This window comes from Mus caroli, unplaced genomic scaffold (assembly GCF_978045245.1).
Source record: "Mus caroli unplaced genomic scaffold, Mus_caroli_1 scaffold_10, whole genome shotgun sequence".
In the NCBI taxonomy this organism is placed as follows: Eukaryota; Metazoa; Chordata; class Mammalia; order Rodentia; family Muridae; genus Mus; species Mus caroli.
Window position 1 is genome coordinate 95,201,636 of NW_028227265.1, and position 19,140 is coordinate 95,220,775.

General features: G+C 40.4%; 1 protein-coding gene across 1 annotated transcript in view; it reads left to right on the forward strand.

The window, feature by feature from the left end:
• The window catches only part of Tnks (tankyrase), a 141,223-nt gene that overhangs the window by 76,614 nt on the left and 45,469 nt on the right, over positions 1-19,140 (forward strand). The window contains exons 4-8 of the mRNA XM_021169245.3: positions 714-750; positions 1,490-1,565; positions 16,172-16,266; positions 17,835-17,901; positions 18,255-18,441. Of these exons, the coding sequence (XP_021024904.1) occupies positions 714-750; positions 1,490-1,565; positions 16,172-16,266; positions 17,835-17,901; positions 18,255-18,441 (462 nt within the window). The remainder of the gene's footprint in view (positions 1-713; positions 751-1,489; positions 1,566-16,171; positions 16,267-17,834; positions 17,902-18,254; positions 18,442-19,140) is intronic.

Genomic DNA, 19,140 nt, shown 5'->3' on the forward strand with positions numbered 1-19,140 from the left:
TGTAGTACACCAAGCATAAAGGTTAACAGCACAGGCTAGGTTATCGCTGCCGGTTAAGACTGTGCTCTAGGCTTTGGTTTTTGGAGCACTGCCTCCAAGAGGCGCCTAGCATTTGGTACGTAGTTCACGTATTTCTAGTCTACAGACCTTCCCTATCAAGGCAAATAGCATCCGTGGTTCCATATTTACTGTGTGTTTTTTTTTTTCTTCTTGCTATAAAGCTCAGTGATGGTAATTAATTAAAAAAAAAAAAACTTTCCGTGGCATTACAAATAAAACAGGTTTTTTTGAAGGCTAGTAATTTGTACCGTTAAAGAGCCACGTTATTTTGCTTTTGTCTCAGAATGTATTATGCTTCACAAGTATACTGTGACAGCCTGAATACAAATCGGGGGGAAGGGACATTGTCTTGAGCTGGCGTGCTGTTATCAGAGGGAATGTGTTCCTGGACTCGAGGTTTAGCATTCATTGGCTGTCTGAAGAAAGCTATTTCATCTGAGGATTGGACAAGAAGCTGCGTCAATTTACTGCCCGTCTCCAAGGCACTGGTGATGCTGCCTTCACTAGCTGGCTAACGTCACGGCTCCATCACCCAGCGGGGTGTGGACTCTCTTTTCTGTTCTTCTCTGTTTAATTCTCTATTTGCTGCCTACTGCATTTCTTAATCTGTCTTCTGCCAAATGCTAACAGCATGATATTTTGCAATCATCTAGGTGAATACAAAAAAGACGAACTCCTAGAAGCTGCTAGGTAAGTGATTCCATTCATTTTAAGTAGTATAATGCATTTAAGGGAGAAACGGGTGTGTGGGGGAGCAGGTAGAAGAGTGTAAAGATTTATAATGTGATCTTTTCTTGCTGGGGTTTTAAGAGATAGTGTGGGTAAGATCTATTAAGTCTTTGTGTATTTCATTTTACATTGTTAGTGGACATAATGACAGAATCCTTCACTATACTGAGCACTGTAAAGCTAATTTTATTTTGTAACATATCTTGAGGTACTACCTGCAAACCTTTCAAAAGATATTCTTATTCTTGGAGTGTTTATATGCCTATATCTGTATTTTGCTTTAAAGATTTTCTTTTCCTAGCCACGCTTGAAGGAGAGACATAAAGTAAATGCTAAAATTCTCAGCTATTTTGTTGTTTGTGGTGGTAGTAGTAATGGTCATTTATAATCTAATTGATTACCTCTTTATAGATTTTGTATTTTTAAATTCTAATATTTTAGATAATTTCTAAGTGAAGTTTGTAATTAAAATGACTATGTAGATACATTTTTAAATGTGGAATGCTACATTACTCATGATACCATACCACCACATAATTAACAGGAATTATGTTAACTGAAATGAATATTATAGACATGCATTGTGATCCACGTTTAAACTCTATTGCAAAAGCCTTGTTGTTTTCCACTATAAAACAACTATAAATATTCATAAGAAGCTCTATAGCTTTACAGAAATTAACTTGCTGCCTTTTTATAGGAGTGGTAATGAAGAAAAACTAATGGCTTTACTGACTCCTCTAAATGTGAATTGCCATGCAAGTGATGGACGAAAGGTAAGTTATTTAAAATGCCACCTCTTCCAGTAATTTCTTCTTGCTTTACCATGAAATTTTGCTTGGTATGGTCTGTGTACATGTGTAAACTTAGATATTTGTAGCTGTTTTTCCTGGCATCTTTGCACTGTAGAGTGAACTGCTCTTCCCTCTTCCTGGTGGCTGTGAAGATTCATGGAGCTAGGGAAGCATGGGTCCTAAGTGAGCGCTCCTCTGCTGTCAGACACTCGAAGGGGTTTGTTACAGGAACTGCATACACTTTTCAGTGAAGAAAATCAGCATGTGTTCTGTGTGTCATGATGCAAATATGTGTCTGTTAGGACATACACATTCTAAATTTATTTGGTAAATTTTATCTGCTAGATATCAGCACTTTGTCTATTAAAGGTAGGAAACTGTTAATGATTTTTTTTTTTTTTTTAGATCTCTCTTAACAGTTCTGCTTTTTAAAAAAACTTAATTGTGGCATATTTGTAAGAAAATAGATTAAAAGAGAAATACTCTGCATAAGGATACACTGTCATAACTGTAAGGTAATATATACATCGTGCAGTTAGCAGCCTCACTGTCTGCTCTGTATTTGTGCTGAATGTAGACAGAAATGTAATGTGTTTTAGACTGTGGTAATTGACTGCAAAGTTTTGCAATGACTTACCTAGAATCCTGAAAGAACCCTAGAACATCCTCTACTGTGCTCAGCTGGCAAATCACTGAGTACTCTTCCTCACTCTGGAGAAGTGATTTTAAAGTGTAGCTGCTCAGTTTTCCTGGAGTTTTGGAGTTGCCAAAGGGTCTTTAACCCCCACGAGTCGTTTGAGCTCCATGTTTTATTTGGATCATCTCAGCAGGGTAGAGTTCCTTCTCTCACTATGTGGTAAGCGGCAGTCTCATCTGTAGTAAGTACAGCTGTGCATTGTACAAATGTCTCGAGCCCAGCGTCGTCGTCAAGTTCTCTCTAAGCACTTCAGTACCGGGAAGCTGATGGGCAGTCACTGTAGCAGGAGATGGAATTCCACCCTTGCTTCACCCCAGTCCTCAGCCCCGTTCTTCTCTCACTTCCTTCTAGTGGAACTCATGTCCTTACTTACCTAGATTCCATGGCTCTTTTTCTGCATCAACCACATGGCTTTTGCCATAGCTTTCCTTACACTGCATTTATGTTTATGTGTTTGTCTTCTACCGTTCTATGAGGTTTTTGTATTTTGCACAGGATCAAACATCTAGAGCTTAGTCTGGTTCACTGACAAACATGATTTTATTCCCTGAGTGAGAAAAATCATCTCTACTAGTCTCTTACCATTTGGAAAAATAAATCTGTAGTATATGAATGAGAGATTATATCTTTTCTGTTATTCTAACTTTGTATTCTGAGTTCATTTCTCGATAGTTATAATGTGAGAAAGAACTGTATTATTTTCATGTGGGAGACCTCTGTAGTGACATACCTGAGAAACCACACTGAGGGATTTCTGCTAAAATGATACAATGATATTTGAAATATACACTGAAATACTTACACATTATCAGGCTTTTTTTTTTTTCCAAATTAAATCAAGCAACAACAGAAAATTAAAAAGGCGCTTATTAGGTTTATTGCAATGCATAAGGAATCATTCACAATTGTCATCTGCATGCAAAACACAAATAAAATTGCATGCATTAATGTTGGTAATATTTAGGACATGGGGTGATTCTTTTTAACATGCACCGATTGTGTAAAGCCACAGCGGTGTTCTTGGTGCCGGTGGAGACTGGTGTTCAAGCCTCTGGTTATGACAGTGTTGGCTTTCTTGGTGTAGGTATCAGGAATACATGTGAGCTAAGCCAAGCTGATCAATTGCAAGTTTCTCAAATATTTGATACATATTTTTTTTTAGGACTTTCTCATGTGTTTACTAGAATTAAGGAAACTGCTTTTACATTATAAAAGAATAAATGTATGTTTGTGTGTGCAGCAAGTTAGTGAAGTAGTTAACATTTTACTTCTTGGCTTTTATATTAGAACAGGTCATACAATCAAATCCTGTTTATAGAGGCTCTTCAAAAAAATTGCTAATGCTGAACTCATTTTTGTCCTTAGTCTTACTACAGTTCTTGGTTTGTAAATTTCAAAGACCCATGAAAATGTAAATTCATGGATAGTTTTAGAAAGAAATGTTTCTTATACAGTGACTAGTGGGTGGAAAATTGCTTAGAGATGTGTAGGGGGTGAGCTTGGTATTCTTACTGTTGTATGTGGGATTATATATGAGCGTAAGTTTCCATTGGTTTGTATTTATCACTGTGACTTGATGGTCTAGTTAAGTAACGTGTAAGTGGTTAATATTTTGATTTCCTACAGATGTCTGTTTTTTTAGAAACCTGAAACTCAGTGAGACAGCCTGCTTTCTCTTGTTGTATTTTGCTTTTATTTTCATCAAAAGGCAAAAATCACCACAAATTTAGTTTAAAGTTGTACGATGATATATACCTGTATTCCCAGCAACTTGGGGAGCCTGAGGCAGGAGGATCAAAAAGTTGCAGAGCCAGCCTGGTCTACATAATGAAAACCTATCCTAAAAAGAAAGAAAGAAAATTTTAAGTATTCTGCTGAACTGAGCTGAGCAAGGAGGATGGCATTGGGGATGGAAAGAGCAAGGGGAATAGTGAGAGAACAGGGGCTGACTGCAGCTCGGAGCTCCTCCTGCCTCTGCCTCTCTGATGATGGGGGAAGGGTGTGTGCCACCAGACTCCCCAACCCCCAACAAAATGAGCTTCCTTGTCAGGCTGTGCTGAGCTGCCCTTTCATGTCCATTCTATCTGTCCCAAGTTCAGCATAAGTCAGAAAGCAACTTCATTTCCTTAGAAAAGGAAGACAATTTTTAAAATAATATTTTATGCTAAAATGTTCTCTTCATTCAATTATTATACATGGTCTTAAGGATAATTACAATAGAAATATATACACCTAAATTAAGTCATGTAATTCTTCCGTCTCTGCCCATTGTGATTACATTGTGTTACTCAGTTTCTGATTGTAGAGAAGCTGGGCCAGGATTTTTCCTTTCTGGATGACCTTATCCCCAAGCTTTTAACATACAAACTTAATTTGTATGTTTGTATGTGCTGGTGGGGTGCCCTTGCTCACTACCCATACCTGCAGTTCAGAAGCATCTGATGCCCTCCGCTCTCCAACACACACACACACACACACACACACACACACACACACACACACACACACACATACACAGGACCTGGGTTTGGTTCCCAGCACCCACATGGTAGCTCACAAGCACCTATAACTTGGGTTCTAGGGAAACCGATGCCCTCTTCTGGTCTTCACAAATACCACCTAGATGTTATGTACATATGCTCATACAGCTAACATAACACAAATAAAAATGAAATAAATCCTTAAAAAACTATTTTATATGTAGACCAATGTGAAGCAATGTAGAATTTTAAAATTTTTATTTTTGTTTTATGTACATTGATGTTTTACCTGCATGTATGTCTGTGTCATGGTGCCAGATCCCCTGGAACTGGAGCTACAGACAGTTGTGAGCTACAGTGTGGGTGCTGGGAATTGAATCCAGGTCCTCTGGAAGCGTAGCCAGTGCTCTTAACCACTGAGCCACCAATGTGGAATTTAATATTCTGTCTTGAAAACACTATGAAGAAAACGTATGATAAGCTTGAAAGAGGGAATAGACTATAAGACTGGAGAGATTGGTTTATGTCCTTGGATCTTCATTTCCACAGTGTGACTGGAGTTTCCCATTTAGTCATTCATAATGTTATTTGTTTCCTGTGCACAAGACATTAGAGAGGGTTAGGTAAAATAATGTGGATCAAGTACATGGGACAGTTTGAGTACACACTGTAACCACAACACATCAAATCTATACTCCTTTGATACATTTTTGAAGTCTTTGAATATACTTGGATATTAAAAATTAATATATGGCTGGAAATAATGCCATTATGTTAATGTTGATTTGAATTCCATAAACTGTGTTCAGTAAAACACAGAGGGAAGACGGAATTAGTGTAATTACTTTTTTTTAAATCTGATTTAAGTTTGGGGTTGGATGCATTTGTTCTGCTGTACATAGAATTTCGAATTCTCCCTCAGCAGTCCCTTCCCTCCCTCATATAGCAGGATTTCACCACATTTAGCAGGATTTCATGCACTCATTCAATGCTTAGCGGAGTATGACTTTGAAGCCCACCAGTGACCTATGTCTCTTACCTAGGCCTGTTTCCCTCCTGCATTGACTTTGATTTTAGCTGGGGACTACTTTGATCGGTACATTAAAGAGGAACTGGGGTCTATTCTAGAAAAGCCCTGGTCTAGCCTGGCTACCGGTTTTTGGAATTGTCTCTCTTTGAATTCAGCTGCCATGAGGAATAGTAACAGTCACAAGAAGAGATCCAAGGCTTAATGCTTGAGTTCCCAGACAAGCCTGGAAGCAGTTGGAACTGACCAGGCCTCACAGATGTTACTGTCCCATCTCCAGGTAACATCCCATCCTATCCCAGTGTCCTTTCTTGTGCTGCAGAGCACAGAGCTACCTGAGTAACCCTGCTGTTGGCCGCTCCATTTCAAAGGAGTAGATCTGGAATCCCTACCTGGAAGAAGACTGTGCTGGTTTTTCTTACCTATTTAGGCAAAGCTTCTTTCACGTGGCTGCTGAGAACTACCTGTTCATAGCCACCTGGAAGACTTGAGGATTTTAAAGTACCACCCAGATATATTCACTTCTTAAGATACATTCATCTGTTTTGAATTTGTGTCTTAGAGTATTTTTCCCCTCTTGGCAAAAATACCAAACCCCCCCCAGCTTCATGTACATTTTCGAGGTGATGGTATTATGAGGAAAAATAAGGACTTAGGCCAAGTGACCAGATGCTGTTCTCAGTTATGTGGTCATGGTGGTTTCATTGCAGCAATAGAAACCCTAAGACAAATGGATACTAGTGTAGTGGGGTATTGCTGTGACAGACCTGACCATGTTTTGGGGAGAATTGTAAAAGGACTTTTGAACTTTGAGCTAGAAGAGCCATTGAGTGTTAAGAGTTTTGTGGGATGTTCTCTGGTATCTTGGAAGATAAGATTGTTAAGAGCAATGCAGATGATGGAAGTCTGGCTTGTGAAATTTCAGAGGAAGTTTAAAGGCTGTCAGGGTCATTTGTTAATTTGAATTAAGATTCTGTGGATCTGGTTAGCTAGGGCTGAAGAATCAGCTGTGATTAACAAGATACCAGAACTACTAACACAAGACTTAGCTTTGCTGGTCAGCTGGAGCTAAGAAATTAGCAGTGGTTAGAAAAAAAGACTTTACTTCATCACTGTGGTAAAGTCTTTGTGGGAGGTGTTTCAGAGTGTAAGTGTTTCTTCACCGACTTGCTTTTGGGTCATGGTAACTAAGCAACATGGTTTCTGGAAACAGTTATGTCAGCCCTCTTCCACTGTCTGAAGGTGTCAGCATTGTCTAGGGACATGAATGTGGCTTCTCTGGCCCTTACTACCCTCTGTTGTCATCCTCATTCTTACCACATTTTGGTAGATAAAGATCATACCATTTTCCAAATCTCTAGTTCTGTGGCTCATGGTTGAGATGTTATTTGGGATCACAGAAGGTCAGAACTCATTAAGTCTGCACCAGGGAACTCTTCAAGTCCTGAAGGTTAATTGTGAAGCTAATCAAAGCACTTCTGTAGGGCAGCTCTTGCTGAGTTGTGGACCCCCACCATAATGTAGAAATCCCTTAGAGCAATTTTTCTTACATGTTTCTGTTGGGATACAGTATATAAAATCTTTATGCTTGTGTATATTCATTTCAGTAACAATAAGGACTTGAAAATGCTTTTTTGATTTTCTTTAGAGAATCACTTTTACTGAAATGATCCCTTTTGTCGAATGCAATGTTTCAGTGGTGTTATTAGTAACTGTGTCAACCATGCAAGTTTTCTCACTAAGAAAATAGTTTGTAGTGGAAGGGGACAGAATGTTGGAGATAGCTGGTAAGACTAAACTCAGCCTCCTGCTGTGTCCACAGCCATCCACATCCCTGGAGTGATGAGAGGGAAGTGAGTGCTAAGTCACTTGCCTGTGTGATTCATTATCACAGTTTATTTAGAAGTTGTGCTCCAAAGTGCTGCTACAACAGGTGTCCTCCAGATTGTTAGAATCTAAGTTGAAGGGTTTTTCTCTCCTGCGTGTACAAATCATTCAACAGTACATGATGAAGATAGTTTGAAGCACCCCTCAACCATTGTGCCTTGGCACAAGTCTGGCTTGAACAGAATGGGCAGTTAGTGACACATTCAACATTCTGCAGACATTTCTTCCAGGATGAACCTGTGTCTAATAGAAGTGTGTTGAGAAGCAATAAGAACACAATGAAGAGCTAAGATGAATGTAAGAATTCTGAATGTATGTGAGGCTGTGTGTGCATGTTTGTGCATGTGAACTGTGTGCACTCATGGACACTAGAGGATGGTGGCACTGTTTGCTCTCTCTCTTCCTGAGACCGGGTCTCAGTGACCCTGGAGCCTGTTGCTCTGTTAGACGGGCTACTTGTTTTCACTTTCCTGCCCCTACAAGCTCCAGGATGAAGTAGCTTTTACTTTAACATTTTAAAATGTTGTTGTTAGGTGTATGGATGGGTGTTTTACCTACATGCATACCTGTGTACCCACAGAGACAAGAAGAGGAAATTTAATCCCCTGGAACCAGGATTACAGATAGTGTGAGCTTCCAAATGGGTGCTAAGAATTGAACTTGGGTTAATTAAGCCAGTGCTTTCTAAACTGTTGCACTCCTACCCTTTATTTTAGAGACGGGGACTTAACTGTACAACCCTGGCTGACCTAGACTTGGCTATGTAGACCAGGCTTCCCCCAACTCACAGAAATCCTCCTTTCTCCACCTACTAGTGCTTGAATTAAAGGTGCTTGCCGCCACATCTAGCTGAACTAGCATTCTTAAAGCAGTTGCCTGGCTAGGCACAATGTAAGCTACTGATTTCTCAGTCCAGCATTATACCACTTCCCAGGTGTCTTCTTCATCTTTGACTGCTGTGGCATTGATAGCATAGCATAGAAGGACCAAACATTTCTTTCTCACAGTTTGAGAGGCTATCAAGTGCAAGGTCAAGGTGCCAGTGTGTTTGATTGCTGATGAGTGTGTGCTTTTTTACCAGGTGCTCATAGGCTAGACTGAGGGCAAGGGCTTGTCTCTAGGACACACATTCCTTCACAGGAGTCCGTGAAGCCTTATTTATGGCTTCCTGCCACTTTGGGAGTGGACTTCAGTGTAGGCGTTTAAGGGGATTTGCAGGTAGTCAGCATAACATCTGGGCCTATTTTACTCAAAGATTTAATTTTTGAAAAAGCCTTCTGCTGGTTTTTGCATGAATAGACATAATTTCAATGATTCAATTAAATTGAAATTATAATGCCAGTTTCTGAAAGTATAGAAAATGTCTATAATGCACCTTTTAAAGGAATATTTTCAGTAACTAGCTAAAAATGTGTTTCTGTTTTAAGAATGACATTGGTAGTAAGACTGAAAACTATATATAACATGTATAAACAGTTACAATGCTTGGTTCCATATGCAGACTATAAAGTTTAGAAGCGCTAAATCTATAATTTACCTTTTATACTTCTGACTTATATTGCAATACAATACACCACTCTTGCATATCATAAAACCACCAGAGAACCTAAACTGCCTTATAGGTAGTTCAGTACCTGTTGGCACTGGGCATGAAGGCTGGAAGGGAGGATGGCTGGAGACCTCTTCCTCTGACACCCTGAAACTACAGCCTTCATGTCAGATCTCAGGATAGCAAGGCTGTCGAGACTGAGGGAACCTTGAGGTGGCAGCTTGTCTCCACTGTGCTAGTGGTCTAGGTCATCACTCCTTCACAGCAGCTCACACACGTGCCCAGTGTCCTGGATCTATGGACCACAACTACCTGATTCCACTGTGTCCTCACAGGTCACCAGTCATGACTTCTACACAGCTGTCTCTCTTGCCTTTTTAAAAGCAAGTTGTCTATTGTAAATTCAACGTTTCAAACTTTTTATAAGATTTACTTTGAGTCTCGTATGTGTATACGTTTGCCATGTGTGTGAAGGCACCCTTGGAGGCCAGAAGAGGACAATGGATCCCCAGGAGCTGGAGTTAGAGGAAGCTCTGAGCCACCTGAGATGGTGCTCTGAGTTCTGGGCTTCTGGAAGAACAGCAAGCATTCTTCACTGCTGAGAATATGCATGCATACACGCACGCACACACACACACACACACACACACACAATTGCTTAGAACTTTGATCCTTAAGGCATGAACACCTAAGATTGCAGATATTACTCACAGGAAGAAATGCACGGCCAAGGCTATGGCTCATTGGTGCAGCACTTGGTTAGCATGTGTAACACCATGAGTTTGGTTCCTAGTACCACATGGGAAGGGGAAAGGTCAACCTAACACAGCAGCTATCCATTAAAACATGAAGAGTAAAAAGGGAGTTAGGTGAGTTTGGGGGCTGTGAAGATTTTTCTCCTTAGTACACAGAGTATCCATGCACCCTCAGAGCGCACAGAGTATCCATGCACCCTCAGAGCACACAGAGTATCCATGCACCCTCAGAGCGCACAGAGTATCCATGCACCCTCAGAGCACACAGAGTATCCATGCACCCTCAGAGCGCACAGAGTATCCATGCACCCTCAGAGCGCACAGAGTATCCATGCACCCTCAGAGCGCACAGAGTATCCATGCACCCTCAGAGCGCACAGAGTATCCATGCACCCTCAGAGCGCACAGAGTATCCATGCACCCTCAGAGCGCACAGAGTATCCATGCACCCTCAGAGCGCACAGAGTATCCATGCACCCTCAGAGCGCACAGAGTATCCATGCACCCTCAGAGCGCACAGAGTATCCATGCACCCTCAGAGCGCACAGAGTATCCATGCACCCTCAGAGCGCAGAGTATCCATGCACCCTCAGAGCGCACAGAGTATCCATGCACCCTCAGAGTGCTAAGCCTCCTTTGCCTGCTGTTTCTCACTAAGCACTGAAAAGCTGGAGCTGTACCTTGAGAAGACTTGAGCATTTCTGTTCTCGCCCCCATTATAAAGGGTGCTAGAAAACGTTTCCATTCTAATATTTGACCTCCGTGGCTGATGCTGGGCTTTAAGGTTAAAAAGAGAAACTCAAGCTGGGCAGTGGTGGTGCACGCCTTTAATCCCAGCACTTGGGAGGCAGAGGCAGGCAGATTTCTGAGTTCGAGGACAGCCAGGGCTACACAGAGAAACCCTGTCTCGAAAAATTCGAAGAAAAAAGAAAGAAAGAAAGAAAACGGAGAGAAACTCAAACTGATGGCTTCTTAGTCTCCTTGAGATTTCCATAGGATGATGTTACGTTAAAGTAGCATTAAGTTGGCATTTAGCACTCCATCCACAAGCTACCCTGCGAATTCTCATTCTTCTCTACTCTTTTGTTTCATCTTCATAATTCATACGTGTAAAATAGTTTTTATATCTTCACTTCAAACTTCTTTTAAGATTACCTTTCTAGCATTACTAGAGGTTGAGTCTAGGGCCTTCTCCATGCTAGGCAGGTGCTTCACCTCAGAGGTAATATCCCCAGCCTTCATTTTATTTTGAGATGGGGGTCTTGCTAAGTAACTTAGGCTGGCCTTGAACTTGCAGGCCTCATGCTTCGAGAACCCGCTTTGAATCTAAGGTAGTTGAAATGTAGAATACACATTTTTATAAAGCATGGCATAGTTCAATAACTTTGAATTCAGACATTTGCATTCTTTCCTAAAGATGAGTCTGTGTCACTTTGGAAGGTTGTGCTCTCTGAGGCTGTAAACTACCAGTCACCCTGCCCTGTAGCCCATCTGAGTTCACAGACGATCACTAGGCAGAGGCCTTAAGTGACAGCTGTTCTAATCTCTCAGTGCAGTTGGGACCTTCTCAAGGAATAAAACCAACAGGTTGTGTTTAAATTAATTCTTTGAAAAGAGCTCTTCCTGGCTGAAAACTCAGTTTGATCTGGATGTAGCATCTGTTTGGTTATCTAAGAAGAGATACTAACCAACAAAGGAATAGCTACCTCTTGTTCTGTAAATAGTTGACACAATTGGAGGAGCTTGCTTCAAGAAGAGAGCAAGTGTCTACCTTTCTGAGGGTTCTGGAGAAAATTCTCCTATGGGAAGGAAGTAGAATAAAGCTTGCTTTCCATGTGTAGTCCATTCCTTGTCCTGTATCTCCAGGCAGCTTCTGATACTAAGAAGACCATCAGTTCTGGGTGCTCATTGCAATGGTGTGGCCCCACTGTTGCTGTACTTCATTGCAGTGACCTGAGAGTCTGAGCATGCCTTGCCACAGATACTAACTTACTTGCCACTCAGTCATAGCTGTCCATTTCGGAAGGTCCTTTGTGAGTCTGAGCTGCTGTCAGTGGAAGGAAAGGAATACAGAGCGAGAGTGGTGTCACCTCTCCTATTCCCTGTTCCCTGGCTTCTTCATTTGTCCTGTGGTGGTAATCATAGTTTCAAACCTAGATACTTACTGTGTTAGCCTGTTAATACACACACGCTTTGTAATATTCTTGGTGGTTGTCTGTAAGCATTAAGAAACTTCATAGATGCTGATCTTCATAATTACACGACCTAAAAGGCAGGGCTCAGCAAGGAGATGCACTTATTTCCAGGGATGCGTGCCCATATTGATTTTCTGGCTTTTAATTTGTTTGGATTCTCATCTAAATATCAGTGTCTCAAAGAGCTTCTTAGAGCTTTCCATCATAGCAGATTAATCATGTCTCTGTTGATAGGAATTTAATAAAGTTCTGATTCTGTTTGTTGTCTTTGCCTAGGAATTTTGATTTAATGGCTGATGTAGTCTTTTATTTGTATCAGAAAAAACACTGATTTTTTTTTTTTACCAAGTAATAGATTCAAATGAGATATGCTTTAATAAAATAGAGCAAGAATTGAAATACTTAAATACTCATTTATAGGCAGTGAGTAAATAACCACAGAACAGCCACACAGTAGACATACTATACAGCCGATTCAAAGAGGAAGATAGACTTCTATAATAGCAGCGGAGGAGGAAGAGCATCAAGTCACAGGAGAGTAGAATACAGTCCTATTGGTGTGACAAAACAGACTTGAGGAAATGCAAGCACTCTCATAGACAGAGAGAGTCTCCACGGGCCTTTGAGCAGCTGTCAGTGTGATTTGCCTCTGGGAAAGAGGCTCACTGCAGAATAGTACAACTGTTTGTTTTGTTTTCTGCACTGCTTGAATTTTCGGACAGAATATATTAATCTGTATGTTTAAAGGGGGTTCTATTCTGGAGAGGATGGTTAGTATAAAGAAATTGATAATTTGAGGCCAGCTAAAATTGAGGAAATACGTATGTGAAATGTTTTTTAAGGTAGACCTTAAAGGGTAGATATTATTTATAGGCCAAAAAAGTTAGATTTTCAGGCTGTGTATTTGTTTACATGTATATATATTTCCTAAGACAGTTTAAAGGTAAGATAATATCTACATTCACTCATCGATTGATAGAAGTATTCTTGCAAACTGATAGCAAATGCTGTGCCTTAAGAAGAAGCTGGACTTCTGTAAACTGTGTAGGAATAGGCGAGAGAGTTAAAAAGCTTGTTTGAAGGAGGAAAGGTAAGTTCCAGTTTATAAGCAACACTGATGTAGCACAAGCCGCGTTAGCAAGGAGACAAGCCTTTTCTTCAATAGCGCAGGGTTTTAACAACAGCAGAAATCAGGGTACATAAAAACTGTTTTTCATTTGAGAAATTTACAAGACACTGTAACCAATTATATTAATCTTGATTCTTGCAAACCAATTTTACATAAACAACCATAAAATATGAATATTGACATCAACATTAGATTATGAGATCCATTTTGTTTGATAACTTGGAAGTCTGAGAGGAAAACACTGTAAGGTTTAGGGGTGTCTATGGAGTGTGTGAAGGGGAACTGTCAGTCCCCTAAAAGTTTTTGGAGATTACTTTGGGGGTCTAGGGGTCAAAATTGATGACAGAAGCTCATGGAACAATGTCTCATCAGTTAGGTGATTATTCAAATGTGGGAAACAAATGCATGGATATTTTATAGTTCTTTAAACTTGTTTTTAGTGAAGCAAAGATTTCATATTTGTATGTTGAAAAATTATGAAACTATTTTACAAAATCATTTTGTAGTTGAAACTATAGAGAAAGAATCTGGAGTAAGAATTCAAACAGTATCTTATATTGTGGAATGTATGGACCTAAGACTGCTTGAGTCTTTGGAAGAAATAACACAGTAGATGACAAAATGGGCAGCCTTCATTATCTTGATAAGTCTTAATAAGTAGTGTCCTTAGTGTACTAAAGTAATAGATCTTATTTGGAACACAAGTGCATTTAAGGATACACATGAGCATGTACACACACACACACACACACTTTGTAGCTTTGAGTTCTTAACCTTAGTCATGCAGCCATTTAACATGATTTTCATGCTGTGACCCCCAACCATAAAACTATTTTTGTTACTACTTCATAACTGTAATTTTGCTGTTGCTGTGAAGCGTAGTGTAAATATCTGTTATATAGGATATGCGACCCCCGAGAAAGGGTCATTTGATACTCCCCACCCATCCACCCCCAGTTGAAAACTACTGCTCTCTAGACACTAAGAAGTTTGACCAGTATTACATCTGCCTGGTACCCTGATAACAACAGTGAGTTTCCTGGAGCTGGGAAAGTCCTGGACAACAAACAAGCTGGTCATCAGTGCTTGGACAATTCCAGAGGGTTTGATGTAGGCCACACTAAATCTTCCTCTTAAAGAAAGAAAAGAAAAGCACTATATGTGTACTATAAACAGCTCTCTGATGACTTACATAGATAACTTTGCAGTGGAAGTTTTCCCTGGGAAATACATCAAATATCACACATTCCTGTTTAGAAATCTCAGTTTAAACCTTTACACAAAATTATAGGCAGATTCACCATCTTAGTTTCACTTCTCATTGCTGTGATAAGACAGATACAACAGAAGTGAGAAAGGGCTTAATTTAGCTCTCAGTTCCAGAGTACTGAAGCAGCCAGTCACTTCCACAGTTGAGACAGAATGAATGTATGCATGCCCGTGCTCTCTCGCTCTTGCATCCATCAGTCCAGGTCCCAGCTGATGAAAATGATGCTGTCTGTATTCAAGGAGTGTCATGAAATGACACCATGACACGTGTGCGCCCTTTATGTTGATTCTCTTAGCCTCAGTCAACACCATGGCTCTACTTCCTGCTGACAGCATTGCATCTTCCACTGTCTGCTGGAGCACCGCTACCTGTGCTCCCAAGCTTCTCACATTCCTTAACTCTATCTTTTTCACAGGCAGTTTATCTCAGGCACCCTCTCATTTCTAACCTGATCAGTCACAGAACATCCTTATTTACCTGAGAAATATGAATATTTCAGCAGTTCATAAACTCAGCATGTTACCACGTTGAAGCATTATAAATAATTTTACTCAAAGAATTCTTAAAAATTTGAAAAGTAGGAAGTTGGTCTTTCTTACATTTATTTGACTGCTTACATTATTGTATGTATTGTCATTCATTTTGAGATTTGGTCATTTTTGCAAGTGCAAAGTACTGAATCAACTCTGAATGGTTGGGCATTATAAAAAAGGAAAGTCTTTTTTGCTCATAGCCAATTAAATTACCACCATTTCCACAAAATATTAACGACATGTCAGGTTTTCCAGGTAGCAGCTTAGTAGTCTACTGACCTGTGTGTGCCAGTTCTGTGTCTGGGGAGCTTCCCCATTCAGAAACCGCACAATAGGGCATCCAGCGGAGCACTGTAGTTTTGCCTTACTGCTAGAAGCCCTAGGGAATGGATAAAGTGTGTTGTCTTTTTGGTTCCACTAAAGCATCTTCATATAGTTCTTCAAGGATGCTTGTCAGTCTTCTCCGTTAAAGTTTGAAAGTTTGGCATTATGTTTCCTGATACTGGGTATGGATGGCTCTTATATGATTTTAAGTTAGCATACCAAGAATGGTTTGTGCTAGAAAGGAAGAGAAAAGCAACACAAGGCACAATTGTTGAAGGCCGTGAAGACCAATAAGGGACCCAGATGAGGTCTGTTAGCTTATTCTATGCTGCTATAAACTGATGCTGAGAAAAGTGGGCTTGGTTTATAATTCTGTGGCTTGAGGCTAGCATCTGGCAAGGACCCCTGGCTGCATCACAGCAGAGAGAAGGCCAGGAGGAAAGATCACTTGGGGAGAGGAGCAAGAGAGTGAGCGAAAGCAGACCTGGCTTTGCAGAGCTCCCATCTGCGATATCAACTCAGTGCTTCCAGAGGCCTAACTCTCTTCTTGGAGAAAAGCAGGCCCTGATACCTTGACATTGTTACGTAGGAGACATGAGTTTTGTTTGGACAAGCCATTGCGGTGACACTGGAGATAGATTGTCCCTTGTCCCTTGTCCCTTGTGTAGTTATAAGCTGAGTGGAGACCAAAGGCTATTTTTTTTAACCTGAAGAGGTGATGAGCTTTCCTTTGTCTTTCCAGTCTACTCCATTACACCTGGCAGCAGGCTACAACAGAGTTCGGATAGTTCAGCTGCTTCTACAGCATGGTGCTGACGTCCACGCGAAAGACAAAGGGTACGTACGTGCCACCATGCCATGGGCAGAGAATTATGCTGTTGTCATCATTTGATAGCTTGAGGTTTTAGCTCCAAAGAGGCTCATATTACCCGTTCATTAAGAATGTTCTCGAGGGGCTGGATAGATGGCTCAGTGGTTAGAGCACTGACTTGGCTTCCAGGAGACTGGGGTTTGATTCCTGGCAGCACACATGGCAGAGCACAGGGATCTCTAACGCTCACTTCACAGGATTCAGCGCCCTCTTCTGTCCTCCGTGGGCACAAGTACATAAACATGCAATACAGACATACATGTGAGCATAACACCCATACACACAGAATAGTAATAGTAAATTATAAAATAAAGTTGTCAGGCTTGAGCTCAGATCTTGCTTTATGAACCTACTATAGACTTCTCACAATCATCTGCTGCACCAATTTAATTTTATTGTAATTCTATTTGAAATTATTTTTCCTAGTTAGAATCATTTTCATCTCTTAAATCGCATTTTAGAAAGATTTAAAAATACTGAAAAATGTGATAATCTAGTATAGTGGCCATTAAGAGAATCTCCTCATATTAATAAACTATAGTAATTTATAAATGATTTTTTAATTTAGTTATTTTTTCAAAATCCACTTAAGCTAATTCAATCTAGATGATCTTTATAAAGATTGATATAGGAAGGAATGGATAGGAAACAAAAAAGTGGGTCATTATGAATAAATATTAAAAGCTTACCAATTTTTTTTTCTTGTTTCCAATGATCTGTGAATATTTGTTCACAGTCCCATATGAAAAGCTAACATTGCTCGTTATCTGGCCTTAAGATCCCAAGGATAATTGACTCTACCCAGGTGAGGCAGATTATGTTAGACTTCTATGATTGACAGCACAAAGGAGCGACACCCCGGAGGGAGAGTTTTCATTCAGCTCACATTCATGTCAGGAAGCAGGAAGTTGAACTCTATACTTGAGACAGTTGTAAGAAAGAGAATCTGTCCGTTTCGGATCTGCCCCTTTCCCATGCTGCCTGTCTTGCCTGTCAAGTGTCTCCTGTGAATGGCGCATCCTGATCACATGAGGCGCAGGTGTCAGTGTCCCTGTCCACCTGCTTCCTCATCACATCCCAAACCAGATGGCTGTACAATGGCAGTCATCAAGAGACGCACACAGCAGAAAAGGGCGGCTTCGAACCTTGCTTAGGAAGGGGGCTCTGATCGGGAAGTTATAGTAATTATAGATATTTAATTCTTATACTGAGAGTATTGTCAAAGTGGATTAAAATAGTACTGTTTCCGCTCCCTGCCAGTTAGCGTGCAGCTACATATCGACGAGTTGTTTATTAGTGTGTTGGTCTTTCTCTTAATTCTTCTGACTGATAGTATTTTATTATTTTTATGGGTCCTATTTAAAGACCACAAGATAAATGCTAAATGTGTGGATATAAGCTGTGCTTTGAGTTCTTCCCATAAATTCTTAAAATGAATTTAAAAAACAGAACTTAATAGAATTTTTTAAAAGCAATTCACAGCCAGATGGCTGTGTTTGAAATTTCAGTGTTTTAATTTTCTCTTTTTGTTCAGTGGACTTGTACCTCTTCATAATGCATGCTCATACGGACACTATGAGGTCACAGAACTGCTGCTAAAGGTAAGAGAAATCCAACCGTTGAATAGTAACATTCAACTTAAAACTGTTGGCTTTCTTTCTTTCTTTTTTGGTTTTTCAAGACAGGATTTCTCTGTGTAGCCCTGGCTGTCCTGGAACTCACTCTGTAAACCAGGCTAGCCTCGAACTCAGAAATCCACCTGTCTCTGCCTCCCAAGTGCTGGGATTAAGGGCGTGCGCCACCCAACCACCCAGCTTTAAACTGCTTTCTAAAAGCTGAATTTAAAACAATTCCAAAAGTTATGGCTGAAATTTTCAGTGAACTCCATTTTCAGAGTTTGCTTTCCCTCCGGGACAGACACATTTACTCATGTCAGCCGTTTTCCCTAATCCAGCATGGAGCTTGTGTCAACGCTATGGATCTGTGGCAGTTCACACCGCTGCATGAAGCTGCTTCAAAGAACCGGGTAGAAGTCTGTTCTCTGTTACTTAGTCATGGTGCCGATCCAACCTTGGTCAATTGCCATGGCAAAAGTGCTGTCGACATGGCTCCAACTCCTGAGCTCCGGGAAAGACTGACATGTAAGCGTTTGTATTCTGAACCCAGTGTGGCTAGCTTTTAGGGAAAACATTTCGGGCTGCTTCATTACCCAGGCTGTTTCCTAACTAGACCATGGCCTTCCTTCTTAATGTGTGCTAATTTATCATACTCATGTCTAATCATGAGTATGCTTACTTCATGTGTTCCACAAGAGCCTTTACCACACACATGTGCCATACATACATACATGTGTACAAATGGCACATACATCATACATACTACTAACCCACATACATGCAAACAGACAGACAGCCAGACATGCATACACACATTTACTTTTTAAGTGCAATTCTAATTCATTTGTCAAGACTACTGGTGTTTTGTTGTTTTGTTTTCTGGTTTTGTTTCTGTGTGGTTTGGTTTCTTTTCCTATGTTGTCGTTCGTTTTGTGACAGCTAAGGGCAAGGCCCATCAACAACCATTTACTGAGTATTTTCCTGTGTGTCAAACAGTAGAAATACAGCCGTATACAAATCAAAACAAGAGTGTCTGGGCCCCTCGAGCTTCTGTTCTTGTCCCCCTGGTAATGAAGGCGTGTCTGAGCGTCAGCTGTGGGGCTCCAAAACGTTGACAGTGTGGTTTTATTTACATATGAGTGTTAGGCCCCAAATTTAAGTGAGGTGATTTGATGGACATAACTTCATTAGTACATGTTATTACATGCATATATGTGTGTGTAT